We start from the raw sequence: 12,241 nt of genomic DNA, 5'->3' as shown, positions 1-12,241 counted from the left end.
TGGGAAAATGACAACACAAAGGGTTTTAATGAGCAACTAAAAGACTCCAGTTAGTTAATTCATTAATTCATTATATAAATTCACTATATAAATAATGACACATGAAATACATCATGGAAACTCAAGTTCTGAGAACAAAACTTTCATTCCTTCATCATTAACAAGAGAAACAGGGCAAAGAAAAGATAAGAAAAATATATGGGGGAATAGTCCACCTATAAGTTTAGGTTGTGACAAGATGTGAGAATATGATGACCTTTCCACAACTTAAAATGATGCATGTGGTGAACAGATGAAATTAAAACAACTGTCAGATGGGCTGTTTCGTTTTTCTATTACTTTTTGTTTTCAACAGTCAATAGTTTGTATGTTGGGCTAGCCTCTTTTGTGTATTACATAGCATAAAATGCTTGTAGTGTCTGGTAACACTGTTTTATAAACCTATCTTGTAAACACTCAGAATCAAATATATAGTGGCACATCAGACACAATTAATTATATGGTGAGAGACACCATTATATTTTTATGAATATTAATTTGTTGGTATAGTCTCAGAAACTGTCATGTGTCACCTGCTGCCTGTCATATCACTCACATACACAAACATATTGGCCACATAGTATTTCCCATGTATTCTCTTTAGGCTTCTACTGAAACAAGTTGACAAAAAACACATAAAATACTGATTAAAACCAACATTTCAACTGATTAAATCTTACCTTTAGTAATGTTTTCCTTTGACAGTGGGTTGATGTTTTTCTGTAGTTGCTCAGGTGTATAGTTCTTGAAAGGCTGATTCAATGCAACAATATTCATTGAAAACCCAAATACAAAAATGGCAAGCACAGCAAGGAAGCGTGCCAAGTCTTTCATAAGATTTCCTATAATTATAGCCCATGGTCCAAATAGATGGTGAAAGGACAGAAAGTCAAGAATCTGCACACATGCCAAAAGAAAAGACATGGCAAACAATTGATTTCTGATGTACATGAGAGTAGGCCAATAAATTCTCGGAACAAACAGCATGCCTGCCAAATGTGCTGCCACTCCAAAGATGCCAAACAGCAACACGGCTACCTGTAAAACAAAAGTTGGATATTATTTATCAAATTATAAACTTGTTAAAAACTTAAACAAATGTATAGTATTACATACTAATGTTCTATGTATGAGTCATAAAAAGTGATGTCAACATACTGCTACTCACCCTATAGGGGAGGTGCTGAGTCACAAATAGGCACAATAAAAAGATTATCAAACAAGTAAGCTTTCAGCCAAAAGACTTTCTTCCAAATTGGACAACATGTACACACACACACACACACACACACACACAAATGCAACAGATGTCTCTGCTATAAGGTGAGTAGCAATCTATCCTCTTCATAATACAGTCATTATTCAGTCCTGAATTTTCCATTGTTTGATATCAACATATAGATTACAAAGGATATCCAAAACTACTGTTACTCTGAAAGGAAGACTTCTGCAAGCATAACACACAGGAAAATAGATATGTCCACACTGAACAAGTTAAGACTAGACGCTGTCACAAAGGAATGTTATGTTACAGAGAAATCATTTACGTTTACCCCAAGAAATTACGTGATTAAATATTTTATCAAGTTTTAAAGTCAGATTGAAGATATATATAACTGAGCACTGTTCCTACAGCTGAGAGGAATTTGTCAGGAAAGAACTCATAGGTATTTAAGGACTCTATAAATTGCCTAATTTTTCCTGCAACCTTAAGAACTTTCCAGACAGAAGCTGTGTAATGACTATGAATTTAAGGGAGGTGTTCTAACTCTGAACAAAATATGAAACACAGTTATGGGAAACCAACAACTATTTATTCGGTCATGGCATGACAACATATATAGGCAGTTCTAGGCAGTTACATAAAAGAGAGAGGTGCCTGGAGATTCTGAACGGCATGATCCTCAAATGTGACTCATGCAATGGCAGTGGCGGTGGAGGTGCAATAATGTGTGCATTACTGCAGGAAGTACTAAGTAAATTATTGTCTGTGCCAGGCAGATGGAAGCAGACAGGTAGACACAAACAGAGAAAAAACCACCTACACTGTCATAGTAAGTACAAAACTAAAATTTTACATCCATATTGTCAGATAGACAATACTCATGGCAATACATTAAAATATGTTCTATCTTCTTGTCCCAGAGCCAGCACCCAGCATTATGCTAGAAATAGATATGTAACTTCTGGAAAACCATCTGAAGTTGAACCTGAAAAAGTTTGGAAACCAGTTCATGGAGTAATAAATAACTATTCAAAAATGTGACTGGTTGCAGTTCTATGTATTTACATTCAATTAACAGTCGCGGCTTCTAAAATATCTGTAACTGATAAGTTTAATCTGACTTAGTTTTGTTTCTTTCAAGAAAATATTCCCAGGGATATTATGTCTCAAAGTTGCCAAAAGCTCAGTGGTGTACTGTTAAAGCTGCACTACAGTGCTGAATGAATGACTAAGTCTCTGCAAGTAATGAACTGACAATGATGAAACTTACCAATATATGTTGAGTACATGTTCACACAAATGTTTTTCAAAATGCATGATTGTCATGCAGGAACCTCTATACCAGTTGGCATGGAATGACTGAACTGTAATATTCCAACCTAGACCTTGGGCTACACTACAGGCCAGTCTGTCATCATATCTACTTTTCTTCTGTGACAGTTCAGACATTTTCCTAAAGAGGCCTAATTCTGTCAGCTGGTGATACTGATCAACAAGAAGTGCTACTGTAGTCCTGTTAGCATTGACAACTCTCCTTCAGTCCAGACTAATATTCATTTTTAGCCAAGATGCCACCATTCATTAACAGACTAATATTTATTTTTAGCCAAGATGCCATCATTCATTAACAAACAAAACACTAAAAAACAAGAAAACTATCCAAAGCTTCTTAAACCACAACCTGTCTACTAAAAGACACTCACTCACCAACTAATGTTCATCCCTAACACAAGTTACAAAGAGTAATACACTCCTTCAAGTAAGCAAGAATGAAGTAAACTGAAGGAGCAACTTTAGTCAACACGATGTGCTTGCCACACACATGAAACACTACAAACTCAGCCAGCAAGTCATATAGTTGCAAAAACTTTATGGGCTTGTCATATCATCGCCCATTGTAATATTCAATGAACAAGATTGAACTGTTAGCAATTTCAAACAATAAAGTGAAGCACTCATCATTATCAACCTTCAACTGCAAACAGTCATGAATAACGACATGGTGAACAGAATTCACTGAAAACCAACATTAGAGAGAGCCATCATATACTACCAAATCTCATCATGAGTCTAAACCGAGGTACATTTTGCTTGACAAAAAAAACTTAATTACTGTACCATGGCCATAGAATAAGAGCTAGATTGAACTTACAGTTACCAAGAAAGAATATACAACACTCAAAACAACATTTTTGGTAAAGGAATAAAATTGTATGAAATTACTTAAGGAGTGTAAAGATAATAAAACAAATTTATTTAAACATGCACTACAGTGAAGGATTATTCAGACAACAAAGAGTAGTGGTTAGGTAAAAAATGTAACACAGGTACATAATAATAACACATTTCAGTCATATCATAACACATATTTACTCCACAATTTTTCATTGTATTTTGTTTTATTTGTCCTCTTGGAAATACCTTACATCAACGCTCTGCAATGGATAATATTAACATCTTATTCCTTTTCTGAGCACAATATCTCACTCATTATGGAGGGATGCTGACTCCATTTTTTAGGTTGAGGAAGTGGGAAAGTGCAGTATACAACATGGAAACCAGCTATCATCATCAAGGTATTGATGCTGACTGACAGTATATGTACTGCATTCAGTGATGTTGAGAAGTGAATGTACAGTGTAGAACTAGCTTTTTACATTACAAGATAACTTCTTTGCTAGAATTCATAAAGAAAGCAGTATGTACACTACAGTATGATTAAAATTATTGATAGTTCACAATTCAACCACTGGAGTGCCTTCCTCCAATCACAGCACTCAGCATCATGCCTGAACTGTTCCTCTTTGCCAAACCAAACTGCCACATGGTTATTTCACTTCCAATGTTTGGCTAGTGCTTTGTATGAAATGTGCATATTTTGTTACCATTATTGTGGTTTATTTTATCACATCTGCTGAAATGTGAAAGAACAGGATCAGACTCAAGATTCTGGATGCAAACACATACTGAAAGAAACCTAGCCAAGGAATTGCGTTTAAAGGATAATCTTGACAACTGATGTGCAATGTGCAGGAACACTTTGAGAGGGAGGCAGAAAGTTGGGAGACCTCTGCTACTGATTTCAAAAATAAACATGTGAACTGCAGCTCCTGCTGAAGTTAGTGAACTGACTGTAATTCATATTGGTAAGGAAAAATATGAGAAGGAACAAACTGAAGCCGGATCCTCTTGTCTTCATATGCCACACAGAAAGAGAAGTATTCAGGAAAGTGTAACAAATCTGAATCCTTACACACAAGAAGTGATTCTGTGTCATATATACAATTATAATCGTAACAGAGATAGGCCTACATTAGATAAGCTTCATACAACATTGCGTGAAGTCGAACTTTCTGAAGGCAGCAAATCTTTGTAGCAATTCGTTCTGTAAAATATTGATGGAATGGGAAAACATAGCTGCACAGCAATGTATATTTTTGCATGAAATAAAGATCATTAATTTCAGGGACATTATTTGGATCGATGAGACATGGGTGAATGCAGGTCATACTGTTACAAGAGGTTGGAGTGATAACAAAGCAGCACTTGCCATTTGCAAAGATGGTACTATTATTCTTTTGCATGTTGATACCTACCATGGCTTTATTCCAATATCAACTGCTTTTTGGATCAAAGAAAACTTCAGAGTACCATGAAGAAATGAATCATGAAACATTTTTTAAGTGGTTCCAACGTATGTTGTTACCAGGTCTTCTCAAACATAGTATCATCTAACTTATTACTGCTTCCAACTGCATACCTATGTTGGAATGTTAAATGACTCTGAAGTGAATGGTATCTACCCTTCTTTGGACAATCTCTGTAGCTTGCTGCCATGGTGAAAAGTATGCTGGGCATGGCAAAATGGCACTACCGAGAACTGGTGCTGAGGCAACTGTGGTGCAGCATAGGCCATAGATGACAGGTGTCAAGAACAGCTGTTGAGCAACTGACCATCGAGGTGAATCAGGTGGCTACCAACAGTCTCTCCTCAATGACTATCAGTGAACATGTATGCTTATGGGCATCTGCAGCAGGTCCCTGCAGGTGATGCAACCATGCTGACTGCTCTGCATCAGCAATGTTGTTGTTGTTGTTGTTGTGGTCTTCAGTCCTGAGACTGGTTTGATGCAGCTCTCCATGCTAATGTATTCTGTGCAAGCTTCTTCATCTCCCAGTACCTACTGCAACCTACATCCTTCTGAATCTGCTTAGTGTATTCATCTCTTGGTCTCCCTCTACGATTTTTACCCTCCACACTGCCCTCCAATGCTAAATTTGTGATCCCTTCATGCCTCAGGACATGTCCTACCAACCAGTCCCTTCTTATAGTCAAGTTGTACCACAAACTTCTCTTCTCCCCAATCCTATTCAGTACCTCCTCATTAGTTACGTGATCTACCCACCTAATCTTCAACATTCTTCTGTAGCACCACATTTCGAAAGCTTCTATTCTCTTCTTGTCCAAACTATTTATCGTCCATGTTTCACTTCCATACTCCATACACTCCATAGACTCCATACAAATACTTTCAGGAATGACTTCCTGACACTTAAATCTATACTCGATGTTAACAAATTTGTCTTCTTCAGAAACGCTTTCTTTGCCATTGCCAGTCTACATTTTATATCCTCTCTACTTCGACCATCATCAGTTATTTTGCTCCCCAAAGAGCAAAACTACTTCACTGCTTTAAGTGTCTCATTTCCTAATCTAATTCCCTCAGCATCCCCCCCCCCCCCCCCCCCAACTTAATTTGACTACATTCCATTATCCTTGTTTTGCTTTTGTTGATGTTCATCTTATATCCTCCTTTCAAGACACTGTCCATTCCATTCAACTGCTCTTCCAAGTCCTTTGCTGTCTCTGACAGAATTACAATGTCATCGGCGAACCTCAAAGTTTTATTATCTTCTCCCTGGATTTTAATACATACTCCACATTTTTCTTTTGTTTCCTTTACTGCTTGCTCAATATACAGATTGAATAGCATCAGGGAGAGGCTACAACCCTGTCTCACTCCCTTCCCAACCACTGCTTCCCTTTCATGCCCTTTGACTCTTATAACTGCCATCTGGTTTCTGTACAAATTGTAAATAGCCTTTCGCTCCCTGTATTTTACCCCTGCCACCTTTAGAATTTGAAAGAGAGTATTCCAGTCAACATTGTCAAAAGCTTTCTCTAAGTCTACAAATGCTAGAAATGTAGGTTTGCCTTTCCTTAATCTTTCTTCTAAGATAAGTCGTAGGGTCAGTATTGCCTCACATGTTCCAACATTTCTACGGAATCCAAACTGATCTTCCCCGAGGTCGGCTTCTACCAGTTTTTCCATTCGTCTGTAAATAATTTGTGTTAGTAATTTGCAGCTGTGACTTATTAAACTGATTGTTCAGTAATTTTCACATCTGTCAACACCTGCTTTCTTTGGGATTGGAATTATTATATTCTTCTTTAAGTGTGAGGGTATTTCGCCTATCTCATACATCTTGCTCACCAGATGGTAGAGTTTTGTCAGGACTGGCTCTCCCAAGGCCGTCAGTAGTTCTAATGGAATGTTGTCTACTCCCTGGGCCTTGTTTCAACTCAGGTCTTTCAGCGCTCTGTTAAACTCTTCACACAGTATCTTATCTCCCTTTTCATCTTCAGCTACATCCTCTTTCATTTCCATAATATTGTCCTCAAGTACATGTCCATTGTATAAACCCTCTATATACTCCTTCCACCTTTCTGCTTTCCCCTCTTTGCTTAGAACTGGGTTTCCATCTGAGCTCTTGGTATTCATGCAAGTGGCTCTCTTTCCTCCAAAGGTCTCTTTAATTTTCCTGTAGGCTGTATCTATCTTACCCCTAGTGAGATAAGCCTCCACATCCTTACATTTGTCCTCTAGCGAAGCCTGTTAGCCATTTTGCACTTCCTGTCGATCTCATTTTTGAAACGTTTGTATTCCTTTTTGCCTGGTTCATTTACTGCATTTTTATATTTTCTCCTTTCATCAATTAAATTCAATATTTCTTCTGTTACCCATGGATTTCTACTAGCCCTCGTCTTTTTACCTACTTGATCCTCTGCTGCCTTCACTACTTCATCCCTCAGAGCTACCCATTCTTCTTCTACTGTATTTCTTTCCCCTATTCCTGTCAATTGTTCCCTTATGCTCTCCCTGAAACTCTGTACAACCTCTGGTTTAGTCAGTTTATACAGGTCCCATCTCCTTAAATTCCCACTTTTTTGCAATTTCTTCAGTTTTAATCTACAGTTCATAACCAATAGATTGTGGTCAGAGTCCACATCTGCCCCTGGAAATGTCCTACAATTTATAACCTGGTTCCTAAATCTCTGTATTACCATTATATAATCTATCTGATACCTTTTAGTATCTCCAGGATTCTCCCATGTATACAACCTTCTTTTATGATTCTTGAACCAAGTGTTAGCTATGATTAAGTTATGCTCTGTGCAAAATTCTAACAGACGGCTTCCTCTTTCATTTCTTAGCCCCAATCCATATTCACCTACTATGTTTCCTTCTCTCCCTTTTCCTACTGTCGAATTCCAGTCACCCATGACTACTAAATTTTTGTCTCCCTTCACTATCTGAATAATTTCTTTTATCTCATCATACATTTCTTCAATTTCTTCGTCATCTGCAGAGCTAGTTGGCATATAAACTTGTACTACTGTAGTAGGCATGGGCTTCATGTCTATCTTGGCCCCTATAATACTTTCACTATGCTATTTGTAGTAGCTTACCCGGACTCGTATTTTTTTATTCATTATTAAACCTACTACTGCATTACCCCTTATTTGATTTTGTATTTATAACCCTGTATTCACCTGACCAGAAGTCTTGTTCCTCCTGCCACCGAACTTCACTTATTCCCACTATATATAACTTTAACTTATCCATTTCCCTTTTTAAATTTTCTAACCTACCTGCGCAATTAAGGGATCTGACATTCCACGCTCCGATCTGTAGAATGCCAGTTTTCTTTCCCCTGATAACGACGTCCTCTTGAGTAGTCCCCGCCCTGAGATCCGAATGGGGGACTATTTTACCTCTGGACTATTTTACTCAAGAGGACGCTATCATCATTTAACCATACAGTAAAGCTGCATGCCCTTGGGAAAAATTACGGCTGTAGTTTCCCCTTGCTTTCAGCCGTTCACAGTACCAGCACAGCAAGGCCGTTTTGGTTAATGTTACAAGGCCAGATCAGTCAATCATCCAGACTGTTGCCCCTGCAACTACTGAAAAAGCTGCTGCCCCTCTTCAGGAACCAGACGTTTGTCTGGCCTCTCAACAGATACCTCTCTGTTGTGGTTGCACCTATGATATGGCTATCTGTATTGTTGAGGCACGCAAGCCTCCCCACCAACAGCAAGGTCCATGGTTCATGGGGGAGGGCATCAGTGATGGACACTATAATTTGCACATCAGTACCACTACTGGATGTCCACTGAGTGGCGACAAGTGGCCTTTTCAGGTGAATTATGTTCTGTGGTCTATTGTACAGATGCCTGTTGGTGTGTACAGCCCTGCAACAATAGTCAGAAGCATCCAGACTGGATGAGGGAGCATTATGGCACGGTGCATATGTTTGATGAATACTCTGGGTGATAGTGATATTCTGGAAGACACAGAGGATCTACAGAAGAAGTATGCATCTATCCACGGGGACCATGTCTACCCCTATATGCAGTTTATATTTTCTCCCTACATACAGTTTTTTTTTTTTTTTTTTTTTTTTCCTCAGCATGATGGCATCTACTAGCAGGATAATGCAACATGTCCACAGCTTGTGGTGTTCATGTGTGGTTTGAAGAACACCAGGATGATTTTGCCATACTGCCCGGATTTAAACCCAAACGAGAATCTGTGGGACCACCTCAGTCACACTGCACCATTAATCCTAAAAAGAAAAACCTAGTGCAGCTCTTCACAGCACTGGAATTGGAATGGTTCCAAATCCGTTGATACCTTCCATATCCTCACTGACACTTTTCCTGTAGATCCATGCTAAAAAAGTTGGTTGTTCAGATTTGTGACAGGTGGTCACGTTAATGTGACTGACCCGTGTCATCTGGTGTCCTCCTATCACTGCAAGTGTAAGCATGTGGCCATGGCGTGTGTTCAATTCTACCAACGTCGCTAACAGCCGCAACGACTGTGTCACACTTGGGTGGCCGACGTTCACAGTCTCAGTCCTGTCGGTTCATCACTCCTAAGTCTCAGGTGGGAGTTTTATGTGGACACCAGATCAGAGATGCAATCAGTCTTTTGCCTCTGGATAACGAGGTCCATCAACTTGCCCTTCAGTTTGAGGGCCCTACATTAGAAGGGGCTTTGAATATTGCACCGTTGTTAGATGTCACCCACGCTGCAGGACATCCATTGGTTGCCGATGTTGATAGCATGCAGCCCCAGCACATGGAGCCTAGCATGTTGGGGGAAGAGGAAGTAGCCAAAGTACAAACAAACAAACCAGCCAACACATCGTCAGCAGCGGGAATAGCAAATGCCACTTCCTTTCAAGCAACAGGGTCAATGTGTACAAACATGTCGTCAGCAGTGGGAATAATGAATGCCACTTCCTTTATGACCCTTGTGTTTATACATGTGAGCACAAGGCCAGCCCCAAGTGTTGAGACTCTTGGGGGGAAAAAAAGCCCCCCCCCCCTCCCCAAGGAAGCATTGCACAAATCCATGAACATCGAGATTCATACTGTCGCGTCATTGTGTTCACCACTGTCTGCAGGCCAGAAAAAAATTTTAAAATTTGCACTGAAGTGTGGGTGACGGATAAGCCATGATTCCCATAAGTTGACACAGAGGCCACCGTGTCCCTACTTGACTTACATATGTTCACCAGGTTAGGGTCTCCATCATCGGCATGCTTCAAGTGTTGAAAGGTTATCTACAACAAGCAGCCGATACTTCTTCTCAGTTAGTTCATGGCTGACAGCACGGTTAACAAGTCAGTTGTCTATTCTATTACATACTTGGTGGTTAATGATGTGAGTACTGAAAATTTCTTTGTGTTAGATGCCTTCGCTGCTTTTGGTTTTTGTATTTTGGATGTGGTGCATCTGGTGTCAGACCAAGTGCCTTATCATGAACTGGATTCTTCCTGTTCTGAGTTTTTGGACTGCTCTGCTTCAAGGCTAGGTTGTGCAAACAATTTCACAACTCACATCTCTCCTTGCTTTTATCAGGTGTGGGTGGTGCCCGTAGTTCTACATGGCCAGATTAAGATGGAGCTGCATCATTTAATGACACTGGGAGCAATTACACCAATGGGCTGCACCCATAGTGATCGTAAAGAAGCCATCCAGTCAGCTTTTGTCCTGTCGTGATTTCAAGGGCTGTGGAGCATCAAGGAGAGGTTTACCATTAAGATTCAGAGATAGTACACTTTAATAAGTCTGGCAAGACATTACTTATTCCCACGTACGTCTTATGAAATGATGGTAGTGACAAAATCAGAGTAATTATGGCTCATCAAAGGCTTATTGACAGTTGTTCTTCCTATGCACTGTTCACAGATCTAACAGGCAAAGGGGGGAAATGATAGTACAGTGGCACCAGCAGCACCCACAAACACATACTGTAAAGTGGCTTGCAAATTACAGAAAAAAATGTGTGACAGTTGACTTGTTAAATGAACTTCAATTTATTGTTACTCACCTTGATCCAACCAAGTCCACTCTTGTCACTGGGATTTGTAAGTTCAAAGAGCAACAATCCTGATAACCACACAAGTAGCACCCATTCATACCAGTAAGGGATCAATTTTGGCCTCACTACTGGGTAAAATGGTGTAATTCCAGTCAGCATGAGGAACAGCATCAGGTACATATGCGATGTCAGATATGACATAAACTTGATGATAGGCACCTGTAACAATCAGGTGCATCAATAAATTATGTTCTACCTAAAAAGCAAAAAAGCATCAACAAATACTTTTATTACAATGATGAAATTTGTTCATTTGCAGGTGATTTGGTTGACAAACATTTTCATAGCAGATAGTGCCAGAGTCACAAATTCATGAGTAACATCAAGAAGTGTAATAACTAGAAATTTCTACCCAAATCTTAATTTAAGTGAATCCTTGCCTCTGAGTGCATAGAATAAACAAGACAAAAGAAGAGCACCTATTCAAAGTAAGACAAAATTAGAACAACCACAATGGCAGCTGCAGTCTACATCTACATCTACATTTATACTCCGCAAGCCACCCAACGGTGTGTGGCGAAGGGCACTTTACGTGCCACTGTCATTACCTCCCTTTCCTGTTCCAGTCGCGTATGGTTCGCGGGAAGAACGACTGTCTGAAAGCCTCCGTGCGCGCTCTAATCTCTCTAATTTTACATTCGTGATCTCCTCGGGAGGTATAAGTAGGGGGAAGCAATATATTCGATACCTCATCCAGAAACGCACCCTCTCGAAACCTGACGAGCAAGTTACACCGCAATGCAGAGCGCCGCTCTTGCAGAGTCTGCCACTTGAGTTTGTTAAACATCTCCGTAACGCTATCACGGTTACCAAATAACCCTGTGACGAAACGCGCCACTCTTCTTTGGATCTTCTCTATCTCCTCCGTCAACCCGATCTGGTACGGATCCCACACTGATGAGCAATACTCAAGTATAGGTCGAACGAGTGTTTTGTAAGCCACCTCCTTTGTTGATGGACTACATTTTCTAAGGACTCTCCCAACGAATCTCAACCTGGTACCCGCCTTACCAACAATTAATTTTATATGATCATTCCACTTCAAATCGTTCCGCCAGCATACTCCCAGATATTTTACAGAAGTAACTGCTACCAGTGTTTGTTCCGCTATCATATAATCATACAATAAAGGATCCTTCTTTCTATGTATTCCTTTGTTACAATACCACTAGAATTAATCTCAACAATTTATCTTATAACATCCAACATTTTCCTCAGAGACAGTTACTGCCAAATTTTC

General features: G+C 39.6%; 1 protein-coding gene across 1 annotated transcript in view; it reads right to left on the bottom strand.

Annotated features, from left to right (window-relative positions):
* Positions 1–12,241, bottom strand: part of LOC126092900 (ankyrin-3) — a 345,337-nt gene that overhangs the window by 81,104 nt on the left and 251,992 nt on the right. The window contains exons 18-19 of the mRNA XM_049908630.1: positions 10,951–11,160; positions 720–1,077 (exon numbers count right to left, since the gene is read on the bottom strand). Coding sequence (XP_049764587.1) covers positions 720–1,077; positions 10,951–11,160 — 568 coding nt within the window. The remainder of the gene's footprint in view (positions 1–719; positions 1,078–10,950; positions 11,161–12,241) is intronic.

Source organism: Schistocerca cancellata, chromosome 7, assembly GCF_023864275.1.
Source record: "Schistocerca cancellata isolate TAMUIC-IGC-003103 chromosome 7, iqSchCanc2.1, whole genome shotgun sequence".
Lineage (NCBI taxonomy): Eukaryota > Metazoa > Arthropoda > Insecta > Orthoptera > Acrididae > Schistocerca > Schistocerca cancellata.
Note: the sequence above shows the minus strand (reverse complement) of the source record. Positions and strands in the feature narration are given on the sequence as shown.